The 15,558-nt window shown below is 40.0% G+C and overlaps 1 protein-coding gene across 1 annotated transcript; it reads right to left on the reverse strand.

The window, feature by feature from the left end:
* Positions 1-213: 213 nt before the first annotated feature.
* Positions 214-9,058, reverse strand: LOC146729603 (uncharacterized). The gene is made up of 4 exons (XM_085495423.1): positions 9,008-9,058; positions 8,265-8,389; positions 7,818-7,902; positions 214-288 (listed from the first exon to the last, which is right to left on the reverse strand). Exons 1-4 carry the CDS (start codon positions 9,056-9,058, stop codon positions 214-216), a joined length of 336 nt encoding a protein of 111 aa, XP_085351549.1.
* Positions 9,059-15,558: the final 6,500 nt, after the last annotated feature.

The following is a 15,558-nucleotide window of genomic DNA, read 5'->3' on the forward strand; positions in this document are numbered from 1 at the left end:
TACGAGTAATCATTTTCAGCAAAAAAATCAATAATTGCCCACTTCAGATCTAAAATGGGAAGCGTGTGGGTGGGCATTGCACAGGCACTTTAAGAACATAACTAGGTTAATATATATCACGCTGTGTGTAGCAGTCCCATGGTTTCAGATGTTTACTTTCATCTGAGTTGTACAGTCTATGACTTTGTCTTTTTTATAATAATGAATGTTATGTTAAAACTCACTTATTTCTCCAGAAGGCTGATCCCTTGAAGACAATAATCCTCCATAACCAGGACTCGCATATGCCTTAACAAGATAAATCACACATTTAAACAGAATAGTCAACTATTTGTAGGTTAACAGGAAAAAATGTCAGGTCAGATAGAATAATTTGATTGAGACTGGGTCTAGGCATATAGCATATATCGACAAGCATGTGCCTTAGTGCACACAAACAACTAAGTAATTTAAAAATTATCGCTATAATCCACGTTGAAAACAATCGTTTTGGTGAGGAGGGTGTGGTTATAAGTATATACAGATTGTATTATTAAGTATAAACAACTTGTTATCAAAGTGTTGTCAACTTACGTAATACAATGTGAATACACACCAAGCCAAGAGCTACCCCCAAACATTGGATAGAGTCTTACTTATCAGAACACTATGTAACCCATTGTGCAGACTGAAGCTAGACTGACACAAAAACACATACAATTGTCAAGCATAGGATGGTGACTTTGAACAGAAAAGAATGTAATCTTCAACCAAAGGACTACAACTCGTGGCAATTCTCTCTCAATTTATGGAGTCTACAAAGATTAATCGAAACAAATACACAATATAAATTTCTGCCTGGGCTACATGCATATGTTACACTCCTGACTGTGCACACAAAAAAGATTTAAATAAACAATAAGCTTTAATGTTGTACTTTCTTGATTCAGTATAATTCTGTTGTCTGGACATGAGAACAGTTGCGGCCATAGAGGGCGCTGTAATCCTAATGATAATAATTATAAAAATATAACATGCAAAGACACATCAAGTACATTGACCAAAAGCCCCGGGAAGTCAGAACGTGTCGTTTATTCGTTATTTGACACTGCCATCAATTAGCACATAGCAAATCACACAATGCAATAATAATTATAGCAGCTGATGTATTCAATGCAATCGTCACTATAGCAACAGTCAAATGGAGTATACATCTACTGAACAATATAGGAACAACGTACTACACAAAATGATATACTTCAGGACTAGTTCCGTCACTAACAACTCGTAATAACGTGGACACACAGTGAAACTGACTTCACCTAGTTTGAGTATCCAAGGTCACTCAGTGTCACTGACCTCTGCAGGACTAAATGATCTACTGCATGAAAATACAACACAATACAACAGTATTCATGTAAAATTGTATGAAAGCAAAACACTGAGTAAAATGTATCACTGAAAGGATAACTATCTATCAGTATACTAGGTCAATCGACCACTCTCCAATTATATAGAGCGGGGAATTGTCCGTTTTGTGGAATTCAAAATAGCCAAGCAACTAAATTGCAATACAATTCCTGATGCAATGTTATAAATTCACACTCATGCTAAACTCATCCAATGTGATAGTGTAACACAGGGGAAAATCATATGATTCAATATACTAAATAACCCATGCTCGTCGGTTGTAATTGTTTCAATACGGTCTGGCACTGATTTATCTTTAATTCAGGCAGAAATTGAGATGTTTCTTGAACACCCGGGTAAGAAAGTCTCGTGGCTTCCAAATGCGCGTGCGCAGTTCAAAGTCTCAACAACTTGAAATCCCGCGGTTTATCGCGATGACGTGTGGGGTACATCAATGTGATTATGAAATATGAAATAAAATACGCAATCATAAAAACCTTGCATACATATCGAGTGATCTAATAAACTTGTTGCTAAAACCCTGTAAACATGGGACAAAATACAATGTTTCAGGATAAAACAAATAGAACAAATCTCCTAATCTGCAAAATATTAGCTAATTAAATTGGACATCAAAATAAGGTGTGACATCCTTCCCCTCCGAATGGTGCTCCGTCCTACCACCCTTGAGTTGGCTACCGATTTCTGAGGGAAGCGCGGAGTACCACACTAACTAACCCTGCCCTAGGGGTATATTAAACTTCTCTCTTGAATCTTCGAGGCCTCCAGCCTACGAAATGAACAAAATCAGGCATACTGCTGAGTCTAATAATGCGGCATCATACACCATGAATCGTTTCTTAACTGTCATCTGTTGTATGGATCTTCCTCATAACTATCACCTTGCTGATAAGTGAATAACAAATGGCTTCCGTGGGAGTAAGACATTCCAGCTACAGGAAATCCATCAAGACAATTCGCAAATGTGCACAACGACAACAGTGATCAAACAAGAACACACACGTTCCTGATGATCAAGGGTGTTAGTCATCTGTTTTCACTCCTCAATCCAGGCCTTCCTGGGTCAAACCTAGAGAAATAGAAAACTTACATTCCAAAACTTGTGCACTGTCTGAAAAGCACAAGAATTCACCAGCTGTGGAGAAAATATGGTGGTTAGGATGAGACCACAGTTCTCCTGCAACTGAACACAATTCTGGAATAAAGAAATTGTTGATAAAGCATCACACACTACTATCAGCACACAGGCAAGGCACTGTCAATGTCGTCTGTCATCATTGTTCATCGGCCTGCCAGGCAAAGGGTGGGTCAAACTCCCAACCGGAACCCTGGCAGAAAATGTTCAAACGATACACGTATCTCCTGCTGAGTAGACCATCAGCAGGTTCCGAAAGTGTACAAGTAACATAACTTGGCAACATGCCATACGGGTCCGGGCATGCTGTCTCTGACAAAGAAACAAAAAAATGCCTGTCTGGGTCTCGGAAGCAATTACTTCACAATTTTAGTCTCAATAACTGACTAAATGTGGTCAGTAGTCATCATGTCTACCATAGTTGAGTTTGGTAAAGCAATATTCTCTTGTTTAGCATGGAACTGTTCAATACACTTTGGGTAGAACATTTTCAAGTACTTTTGACACAAATGTACCTTTGTTGGAAAACCCGTAATATTTGGTTTTTCGCCGCTCCCGTAAGGGATAACATCTCTCTTTCACCACTGGTAAAGACGACTCTTCACAAATTTTGTTAGGTTCTTGTTCATTTTCACCATTATTTAAGGTTTCTGCGACACTGGCAACCTCAGAACCAACCTGTGATTCCGGAGGTTGATGTATTTCGTTGGCCTCTGCACCACTTTTACTGGAAGTCGCATTGTCAGATAGCGTGGTTGATGCGACTTCTGGTTGAATTTGATCAGAGCCACCAACCACAGAGTCGGTATAGCCTCTGATAGGATGGACATCTGGTAGTTGAGACTGTAACTCATCACTCATATCGTCTGTCAGAGTCACATTAATCGATGCTGCGACATCTGCAACACGAGAACTAGTCAACTGCATCCGTGGTACATGGGTCACTTTCATCAATAGGGTTTGCCAATGTTGAGAGAGCGGGTGGGTCTCTCATACAAGACACCTGTTGAGTATCACCTAAATCAGCAAAGTCAGTCTGATCATTACAAGGTGCAGTATTTCTTTCGTTCGCAACATGTGTTTATTCCTGCAATTCAAACATAGTATCTGTGCTGGTTGTGATCGGATCACGTCTAACTTGGACAATTTCGTCACAAGACTGACTGGTGTCTGAATCAGAGGTTGAATCTGACGAGGAATGGTTTGCATGTTGTGTCAAACGTGTAGCCATCCTGCGTCGTCGGTTATGGTGGTTCCTAGTCACTCTACTGGGTCTTTCCGGTGGATTGGGTGGCAGGGCATGCACAGGCATTAGCAAGTTTCTGTGCATGGTTCGCTTTTTGCCTTTATGACATAAACAGGGATGTCTTCGTGGACTCTCTTCACCAGGGTGCATGCAGTGTGCTCCCATTTGTCTGACAACTTGTGTTTCCCTCTGATGGAGACGTTCTGCACCAACACACGGTCTCCTGGTTCCAGTTCGGTACCCTTTCGAGATTTTTTATTGTTTTTTATTTTTATTTTTTAGCGCTCTTTGCTTTTCTGTGCTCGTCCAGCCAGTCTTTTACTGGTATGCCTCATGTAGATTCTGTTCCCACCGTTGCACATAAGCATCCACAGTACTTGAGGTAGATTCATGTGGTTCCAAACTGAGATAAATATCTATGGGCAACTGTGGGTGTTGTCCTCTCATTAAAAAATATGGCGTGTATCCAGTCACGTAATGGCGCGTACAGTTAACTTTTGTTTAGGTTCCAGAGTGCCTAACATGCCAATTAGAGTCTGGTTGAATCTCTCTGTTATTCCTTGGTTCTGTGGATGGTAGGGCAATGATCGCGATTTCCGGACACCGAAGTGATTGCATAACTGAGCGATAAGCCTGCTTTCAAAATTCTGCCCCTGATCGAAGTGAATCCGCTTGGGGAATCCAATGTCGGCAACAAACGTCTCCACTTTACCTGTCGTCTCTCTGGGAGTACATCAGCCACTGTTTGAGCATAACTCTGGGGAATGGCTCCTACCAGCTCCATGGCAGGCACCATTGGGCAAAGTCAACTGTGTAAGACTGCTGTTACAACTTGGCAACTCATTACTTCTGTATCACGCACATCCGGTTTTATCCAGTCTAACCACTGAGGACGTCCTTCATTGGTGGTCGTGTAGCCTTCCCTCGGTCAGCAACTTAGAGCATCAGCATCTCCCTTTAGTGTGCCAGCTCTATAACGAATTCGGAAGTCAAAATAGGCTAGTCGTGACATCCATCAATGGCCTGTAGCATCAAGTTTGGCTGTTGTAGCTACGTAGACCAATGGGTTATTGTCTGTCAATACCTCAAAGTGTCGCCCAATTAGTATATCAGGGAGTTTGTCTGCTATCGCCCACTTTAATGCCAAAAATTTGACTTTGTGAGTGGGATAGTTTCTTTCGCTTTTAGACAGCCCTCTGCTGGCATAGGCGACGGCTCTGTTCTTCCCTTTATGTTTCTGGCATAATGTTGCACCCAATCCCAAAAAGGATGCGTCAGTATGTAATTCGAAAGTCTTGTCATAGTCTGGGTAGGCTAACACGGGTGGGCTGTTTAATCTATCCACCAGGGTTTCAAAACTTGGCATTCTGGCGTCCAATTAAAAGCTGGTGCCTTTTGTCTCATTCTTTTGGCGGTCATTCTTGCCACGTTTCTTAGTGTACAATCCGATCATAAGGTCATTGAGTGGACGGGCAATCTTCAAAAAACCTCCATGAACCACTGGTAGTAACCGGCCACGCAGAGGAATGTTTTAACGCCCTTGGCATCTCGTGGTACTGGCCAATTCCTTTTAGCCTCAGTCTTATCAGGGTTTGTCTTGACACCATCTTCGGATATGAAGTGCCCTAGATAGTGAACTTCTTGTCTGAAGAATTCGCATTTTGATGCTTTCACTTTCAAATTATTTTTTCTCAGCCATTTCAGGACTTCGTTGACTCTTTGATGATGCTCGTCGAACGTCTGTGAGTAAACCACAATGTCATCAATATACACTGTACATGTTTTGTTGATAATGTCAGCCAGACATTTCTCCATGGTTCTCTGGAAACTGCTTGCACTGTTACAGAGTCCCATTGGCATCAGCAAACACTCGTAGTGACTGACCGGCGTCACAAAAGCGGTTTTCTCAATATCCTCTTCTGCCATGACTATTTGCCAATAGGAATGCTTCAGATCAATAGTAACCAGAAAACCAGGAGGAACCTTTAAACGTCTCCATACTTTCTTCAATGCGCGGGAGCGCATACGCATCGCTAATCGTCTTGGCATTGAGTCGGCGGTAATCTATACATGAACGGGTGTGACTATCGGTGCTGCAAACGGCGAACTTGATTCCTGTATAATACCACACTCTAACATGTCTTGTATTATTCCTCTTAATTTCTCGTACTTGGCAGGGGGTAAGCATCAATGGCGTTCGTGAGTAGGAATATCATCTGTCAAGCGAATGCGATGTTGGACCAAGTCGCACTTCCCAAGGTCGGTGTCCCCTTTAGAAAATGTGTCTATATTCCATCTAAATAAATCACACACTACTTTCATCTTTTCAACTTTCAACTTTCCATCGCGAATTTTACACCATGTATGATCAGGCCATCCTTGGTAATCACCTCACCACTGTCTGTATCGGATTGTATACTATTAACGAACACCACTGTTTTGACTTCAGTGATGGCGGCTCCTGGTGGGATGGTCACACTGCGTTGACTATAGTTGTGCAACCTCACTGGTACGGTAGCTTTATTATAACTGCACTGCAATACAGTCACTGCAGGGCTGGCCCAAACATTTCGACAGATGATCTCTGCGGGTTCTACTGCGACAATACACTGGTCGTGATCTGTTTCTTTAGATAACTGGCCCTGGATAACTACACTGTCATTCGGTCAAATAGTGATGCGTCTGCTAATCCCGGCTCTAGCAGTACTGATATGTCCTGTGGGACCTACAAATTGTCTTCGGGAACCAATCTGGTCTTTTGAACGACGTCCACTCACTGACATATGGAATTGCAATACAATTCCTGATGCAACGTGATAAATTCACACTCATGCTAAACTCATCCGATGTGATAGTGTAACACAGAGGAAAATCATATGATTCAATATACTAAATAACCCAGTTGTTACAGTTATCGTTGAGTTCAAACTACATGGAGCGGGCAACACAAGATTGTAGTTATAGTTAGTTTGTACAAACCTCAAGCAAATCTTCTACATTGGTCAATGATGAGCCACAGTTCCTGGAATACACTCGTCACAATTTCTCCAAAACGCTGGTCGGTGCTGTTGTTATGGCAACAGGACGGTTAGCAGTTCGTCTTCGTCAAATGTCGGTGAAACTTGAAGCTTGGCGACGATTTCCATGGAAGGCGGTAGAAAGTTCATCGATGACACTCACCTCCAGGTGTGCTTCAGCTGTTCAATCAGGTTACTTGCAGTCGCTCTGGTGTTCGGTGCTTCCTGCAATACGGTCTGGCACTGATTTTATTGTTAATTCAGGCAAAAATTGAGATGTTTCTTGAATGCCCGGGTAAAAAAGTGTCTACCAATGGCGGTCTCATGGCTTTCAACTGCGCAGTACAAAGTCTCAACAACTTGAAATCCCGCGGTTTACCGTGATGATGCGTTGGGTACAACTATGTGATTATGAAATATGAAATAAAATCATCCAAACCTCGCCTCATATAGAGTGACCTAATAAACTCGTTGTTAAAACCATGTAAACATGGGACAAAATACAATGTTCAAGGATAAAACAAAAGAAACAAATCTCCTAATCTGTAAAATATTAGCTAATTGAATTGAGCGTGAAAACAAGGTGTGACTTATACAATCTTCCTGCCAAAGAAATGATGGTGATACATGAAAGCACTTCACATTCGACACACAGCATATCTCAATAACTGGCTTTTCTTAATATATTTTTGCCATATATTTGAAAATAAACTGAGGTACATGTTTTTAAATACACGGTGCCCCCCCCCCCCTCCCCCGAGGCTCAGCCTCAATCCAACAATATTTCAACCAGATCTCATAGGATTTCTGGTAAAAATGATTTCACGGTATTTGGAAACACGTGGTAATTAATTAAGGTTTTTACTACTGCTTGACCTACATGCAACATCCTCAAATCAGAAGATGCCAAATGGAAAAATATATCATCACATAAATTTACCCAACTAGTCATTCACAATTATGCAATGTAAATGTTACTCGTATATATGGATACAATTAATAAACTCACTTTATGTCTCTTTGTCGGCTCGACTAATCTGATTTTCTCTTGAACCACGGAAAGCATCTCCATTAAACGGGTTACTAACACATAGCTAAAAAGAGAGATTTCTTTGTTATAACTGTAACTAAGTTTAAGTCAACAGTGTTACAAAAATTGGATCAATTTTACAAGTGTGAAATGAACAGTAGTTTATAGGGCGCCGCCCTTACTAGCGAAGAAGCACTTCTGTTAAAATGATCTAGATAGATGGATGGATCGTTGAAATGGAGGATGCGTTGATTTCATGGCGGGCAAGTTATAATTACAAGTAATAGCGATGACAAAAAATGATAAAAATTGTACTGATCGATTTATTTGGATATTCATCTTTTAATGTGAAAGTGATTCCAACAAAATTGGGTTCACAATTCATCAAAGTTTAAATTATACTGCAATAAAAAATGATAGACATACCTAACAACAAAGAACACAATTGCCAGCAACGCCATGGAGATATACCATCCTGCTCCAACAATAGTATCCTGAACATTGAATGCACTGCAGCTAACAATCAGGTTTACCAAATATACGAAGCATGCCTGTATGAAAAAAAGGACAGCTGTCAATATATGTCAATATAAGTTTATCATATTACTCTCACATTATCGAGTATCCTGCACAACACGCCACAACCGGTTTATGTCATGTGCTTTTACACATACGTGTGAAATTGACTGGTGCTACACTGAAACGGGGGAAAAAGTCAACATTGTGATAGCGTCAGTTTTGAAACGGTTCAAGAAATAGTGCAATAGTGCAAGCACCAATCTGCGCATACGTAATGCAACGTGATTTATTTTATGCCGGCATTTAATTATAGAGTTCAAGTGGTGTTGATGTACTTTAATTTTTGAATGTTCTAGCTTGGAATAGAAAATAAGGATAAGTGGAAGAGTCGCATTGCCGCTTAGGGGAAACAGCGCCGCCTAGTGTCCACGATGCGAGTATGATAGACCGTAAAGGGAAGTATACATAAACTGAGAGAATTACCTTGATCATTACACAGCCTGAGTACAACGGGGAAAATGGAGCTGTTCAAAGGGTTTATTTAAATAATTCAAATATTAGATTCCGATACAATAGAGAAATTTATGTTCGCACTTATAACTTTACATACTTCGTTTAAATATTTAAAAAAAGTAGAGAATCTAGTCTACCTCAACATGAAGACTTGGCTTCATTATTGCACCAAACCAGGAGGATTTCATGTCTGACATAAGAACACACGTGTACATCAATCTCATACCATAGTACAGTATAGTGCATATCTATTCACAAAACAAGGATACCACAGATTTAATACATAATGATAAATGAAGTTTACGTGAACCCCGTGTTATATGAAGTATCAAAAGTTTTTTTATTTATCTATTCATGTTAGTCAACATGCATGGCAACAATCTCGAACTGCATAGTATTGACAGACAGTATAACTCAATTATATCGTGGTCAGTATTAATAATTAACTTAAATCATACATATTTGTCCATGGTATATTAAGTGCTTTAACGCCATAATTGTTCTCGCCTACATTTTTATGCCACGTTTTTCTAAAGGTCCATCTGCATAATGTTTGTATTCCATTTTGACTACAAGCATTTGTTGAATAAATAAATACCCAATGATTAAATGTGTGTATGTAGATAATAAATTAGAACAACGCCAGACACCACAATCACAACTTGGGTTATCTGTCATGACCTCTGAGTCACGGTGTAACAACGGTTGCTGTTATTGATCATGTTGTAATACAGTGTCTATGAATCACCATTATATTGGCAACAGTATATTCATAACCATGAAATTGAAGCCAACAGGACTCAACTATGTGCTTTAAAGGAACCAATTGGATATGAGTTGCAAGCATAAATACTCGCCCCTAATAACACTGCGTAAGGATTTCATCGAATAGTTTCCATAGAAAGTGGGAGGGGGTTCATCATGATAAATCGCAAAAATGTACCCATAAAGTTGGTCTGGTAGATTTGCTGGCCATTAGAGATCCCTACACGTCTTTGTCGATATAGAAACTTGGGGATACACCTGTATTATCTGTACTGAAAACATGATTATTCGTTATTGTCACTCTCGTTAAAAAACCATACTACTTTTGGGAAACAATGTTCACCGGGTTGACATAACTTGTACAGGGCAGGGTTTTACGCCATAGCAATTATCAGAAATGCCTACTTTAAATTGTACCCGCCCTGCATGCTTTTTAAAAAAATATTATTCCTGTCTGCTAGAATTACAAGTGCAAGTGCCATGTATCTATATGGCAATATAATGCACTATCCAGGCCTGGTCGAACACAGGCACCAGTTAACCTAAATCAAGATTTCCCAAATTCGCATCCGTCGGTGAATGAATCTCAACCAGTGGAATTGACCTTCCCATTGTGTCTGAGACACATTCACTCAGAATAAGTATCGATCCTTTTGACAGTTTGGTTTGGCAATTTTTCTCACTAGATGACTTCTCCATCTTATAATATGGGCGATGTTTTCACAATAATTGGATGACAATGAAGATAAACGCAACGGTAAATGTTGGTATAATTGTGTACGGAATTAAAACCTCCTTCTCCGAAATGAACACAAATCTAGGCCGAGGTAGGAATGGCTGAAAATGGCGGACTAAGCCGTCAGTCTCGAGCCCTAGTGGAATGTGGCCACGAATAGTCACGAACACCACTCCCCTCTCCTCTCTCCAGGATTTTCGACTAATTATGTGGTACTACTCGAGTCTGTGATAAACGTAATTATGTGAATCTTACTTGGATACACTGAGCAATTGAAGTCAGAGGATACAAGATACAAATATGTTGAACAGAAAATTGAAAAGTTGTGTTTGTTATACTAATTATAGATCAATAATCATTGAATTGCAAAGTCCAGTTGCGCCATAAATCTGTCATCTGTTATCTGTCATGACCTCTGAGTCATGGTGTAACCACGGTTACTTATATTGACCGTGTTGTAATACATTGTCTATGAATCACCATTGTATTGGCAACAGTATATTCATAGCCATGGAATTGAAGCCAACAGGACTAAACTATGTGCTTTAAGGAGCCAATTTGATATAAGTTGCAAGCATAAATACTCGCCCCTAATAACACTACGTAAGGATTTCATCGAATAGTTTCCTTAGAAAGAGGGAGGGGGTTCATCATGATAAATCACAAAAATGTACCCATAAAGTTGGTCTGGTAGATTTGCTTGCCAGCAGAGATCCCTACTAGTCTTTGTCGATATAGAAACTTGGGGATACACCTGTACTATCTGTACTGAAAACATGATTATTATTTATTGTCGCTCTCGTAAAAAAAACATACCACTTTTGGGAAACAATGTTCACCGGGTTGACATAACTTGTACAGGGCGGGGTTTTACGCCATAGCAATTATCAGAAATGCCTACTTTAAATTTACCCGCCCTGCACGCTTTGTTTTAGATATTATTCCTTTATGTTAAAATTACAAGTGCAAGTGCCATGTATCTGTATGGCAATATAATACACTATCCAGGCCTGGTCGAAAACAGGCACCAGTTAACCTAAACCAAGATTTCCCAAATTCGCATCCGTCGGTGAATGAATCTCAACCAGTGGAATTGACCTTCACATTGTGTCTGAGACACATTCACTCAGAATAAGTATCGATCCTTTTGACAGTTTGGTTTGGCAAGTTTTCTCACTAGATGACCTCTCAATCTTATAATATGGGCGATGTTTTCACAATAATTGGACGACAACGAAGATAAACGCACCGGTAAATGTTGGTATAATCGTGTACGGAATTGAAACCTCCTCCCCCGAAATGAACAAAAAATCTAGGCCGAGATAGGAATGGCTAAAAATGGCGGACTAAGCCGTCAGTCTCGAGCCCTAGTGGAATGTGGCCACGAATAGTCACGGACACCACTCCCCTCTCCTCGCTCCAGGATTTTCGACTAATTATGTGGTACTACTCGAGTCTATGATAAACGTAATTATGTGAATCTTACCTGGATACACTGAGCAGTTGAAATCGGAGGATACAAGATACAAATGTACTGAACCAAAAATTGAAAATGTTGTGTTTGTGATACTAATTATAGATCAATAATCATTGAATTGCAAAGTCCAGTTTCGCCATAAATCTGTTATCTGTTATCTGTCATGACCTCTGAGTCACGGTGTAACCACGGTTACTTCTATTGACCGTGCTGTAATACATTGTCTATGAATCACCATTGTATTTGCAACAGTATATTCATAGCCATGGAATTGAAGCCAACAGAACTAAACTATGTGCTTTAAGGAGCCAATTTGATATAAGTTGCAAGCATAAATACCCGCCCCTAATAACACTACGTAAGGATTTCATCGAATAGTTTCCCTAGAAAGTGGGAGGGGGTTCATCATGATAAATCACAAAAATGTACCCATAAAGTTGGTCTGGTAGATTTGCTTGCCAGCAGAGATCCCTATTCGTCTTTGTCGATATAGAAACTTGGGGATGCACCTGTACTATCTGTACTGAAAACATGATTATTATTTATTGTCACTCTCGTTAAAAAACCATACCACTTTTGGGAAACAATGTTAACCGGGTTGACATAACTTGTACAGGGCGGGGTTTTACGCCATAACATTTATCAGAAATGCCTACTTTAAATTTACCCGCCCTGCACGCTTTGTTTTAGATATTATTCCTTTATGTTAAAATTACAAGTGCAAGTGCCATGTATCTGTATGGCAATATAATACACTATCCAGGCCTGGTCGAAAACAGGCACCAGTTAACCTAAACCAAGATTTCCCAAATTCGCATCCGTCGGTGAATGAATCTCAACCAGTGGAATTGACCTTCACATTGTGTCTGAGACACATTCACTCAGAATAAGTATCGATCCTTTTGACAGTTTGGTTTGGCAAGTTTTCTCACTAGATGACCTCTCAATCTTATAATATGGGCGATGTTTTCACAATAATTGGACGACAACGAAGATAAACGCACCGGTAAATGTTGGTATAATCGTGTACGGAATTGAAACCTCCTCCCCCGAAATGAACAAAAAATCTAGGCCGAGATAGGAATGGCTAAAAATGGCGGACTAAGCCGTCAGTCTCGAGCCCTAGTGGAATGTGGCCACGAATAGTCACGGACACCACTCCCCTCTCCTCGCTCCAGGATTTTCGACTAATTATGTGGTACTACTCGAGTCTATGATAAACGTAATTATGTGAATCTTACCTGGATACACTGAGCAGTTGAAATCGGAGGATACAAGATACAAATGTACTGAACCAAAAATTGAAAATGTTGTGTTTGTGATACTAATTATAGATCAATAATCATTGAATTGCAAAGTCCAGTTTCGCCATAAATCTGTTATCTGTTATCTGTCATGACCTCTGAGTCACGGTGTAACCACGGTTACTTCTATTGACCGTGCTGTAATACATTGTCTATGAATCACCATTGTATTTGCAACAGTATATTCATAGCCATGGAATTGAAGCCAACAGAACTAAACTATGTGCTTTAAGGAGCCAATTTGATATAAGTTGCAAGCATAAATACCCGCCCCTAATAACACTACGTAAGGATTTCATCGAATAGTTTCCCTAGAAAGTGGGAGGGGGTTCATCATGATAAATCACAAAAATGTACCCATAAAGTTGGTCTGGTAGATTTGCTTGCCTGCAGAGATCCCTATTCGTCTTTGTCGATATAGAAACTTGGGGATGCACCTGTACTATCTGTACTGAAAACATGATTATTATTTATTGTCACTCTCGTTAAAAAACCATACCACTTTTGGGAAACAATGTTAACCGGGTTGACATAACTTGTACAGGGCGGGGTTTTACGCCATAACATTTATCAGAAATGCCTACTTTAAATTTACCCGCCCTGCACGCTTTGTTTTAGATATTATTCCTTTATGTTAAAATTACAAGTGCAAGTGCCATGTATCTGTATGGCAATATAATACACTATCCAGGCCTGGACGAAAACAGGCACCAGTTAACCTAAACCAAGATTTCCCAAATTCGCATCCGTCGGTGAATGAATCTCAACCAGTGGAATTGACCTTCACATTGTGTCTGAGACACATTCACTCAGAATAAGTATCGATCCTTTTGACAGTTTGGTTTGGCAAGTTTTCTCACTAGATGACCTCTCCATCTTATAATATGGGCGATGTTTTCACAATAATTGGACGACAACGAAGATAAACGCACCGGTAAATGTTGGTATAATCGTGTACGGAATTGAAACCTCCTCCCCCGAAATGAACAAAAAATCTAGGCCGAGATAGGAATGGCTAAAAATGGCGGACTAAGCCGTCAGTCTCGAGCCCTAGTGGAATGTGGCCACGAATAGTCACGGACACCACTCCCCTCTCCTCTCTCCAGGATTTTCGACTAATTATGTGGTACTACTCGAGTCTATGATAAACGTAATTATGTGAATCTTGCCTGGATACACTGAGCAGTTGAAATCGGAGGATACAAGATACAAATGTACTGAACCGAAAATTGAAAATGTTGTGTTTGTGATACTAATTATAGATCAATAATCATTGAATTGCAAAGTCCAGTTTCGCCATAAATCTGTTATCTGTTATCTGTCATGACCTCTGAGTCACGGTGTAACCACGGTTACTTCTATTGACCGTGCTGTAATACATTGTCTATGAATCACCATTGTATTTGCAACAGTATATTCATAGCCATGGAATTGAAGCCAACAGAACTAAACTATGTGCTTTAAGGAGCCAATTTGATATAAGTTGCAAGCATAAATACCCGCCCCTAATAACACTACATAAGGATTTCATCGAATAGTTTCCCTAGAAAGTGGGAGGGGGTTCATCATGATAAATCACAAAAATGGACCCATAAAGTTGGTCTGGTAGATTTGCTTGCCAGCAGAGATCCCTATTCGTCTTTGTCGATATAGAAACTTGGGGATGCATCTGTACTGAAAACATGATTATTATTTATTGTCACTCTCGTTAAAAAACCATACCACTTTTGGGAAACAATGTTAACCGGGTTGACATAACTTGTACAGGGCGGGATTTTACGCCATAACATTTATCAGAAATGCCTACTTTAAATTTACCCGCCCTGCACGCTTTGTTTTAGATATTATTCCTTTATGTTAAAATTACAAGTGCAAGTGCCATGTATCTGTATGGCAATATAATACACTATCCAGGCCTGGTCGAACACAGGCACCAGTTAACCTAAACCAAGATTTCCCAAATTCGCATCCGTCGGTGAATGAATCTCAACCAGTGGAATTGACCTTCACATTGTGTCTGAGACACATTCACTCAGAATAAGTATCGATCCTTTTGACAGTTTGGTTTGGCAAGTTTTCTCACTAGATGACCTCTCCATCTTATAATATGGGCGATGTTTTCACAATAATTGGATGACAACGAAGATAAACGCACCGGTAAATGTTGGTATAATCGCGTACGGAATTGAAACCTCCTCCCCCGAAATGAACAAAAAATCTAGGCCGAGATAGGAATGGGTGAAAATGGCGGACTAAGCCGTCAGTCTCGAGCCCTAGTGGAATGTGGCCACGAATAGTCACTGACACCACTCCCCTGTCCTCTCTTCAGAATTTTTGACTAATTATGTGGTACTACTCGAGTCTATGATAAACGTAATTATGTGAATCTTACCTGAATACACTGAG

This window comes from Saccoglossus kowalevskii, chromosome 21 (genome assembly GCF_978046115.1).
Source record: "Saccoglossus kowalevskii chromosome 21, keSacKowa6.1, whole genome shotgun sequence".
NCBI classification, from domain to species: domain Eukaryota; kingdom Metazoa; phylum Hemichordata; class Enteropneusta; family Harrimaniidae; genus Saccoglossus; species Saccoglossus kowalevskii.

What these genes read in the sequence shown, in the direction of transcription:
- LOC146729603 (XM_085495423.1), bottom strand. Translation starts at nt 9,058, where the DNA reads ATGAAATCCTCCTGGTTTGGTGCAATAATGAAGCCAAGTCTTCATGTT. An exon ending in ATTGTGTTCTTTGTTGTTAG is followed by an intron (nt 7,903 to 8,264) that starts GTATGTCTATCA and finishes CTCTCTTTTTAG; the next exon opens with CTATGTGTTAGTAACCCGTT. An exon ending in AGCCGACAAAGAGACATAAA is followed by an intron (nt 289 to 7,817) that starts GTGAGTTTATTA and finishes TATCTTGTTAAG; the next exon opens with GCATATGCGAGTCCTGGTTA.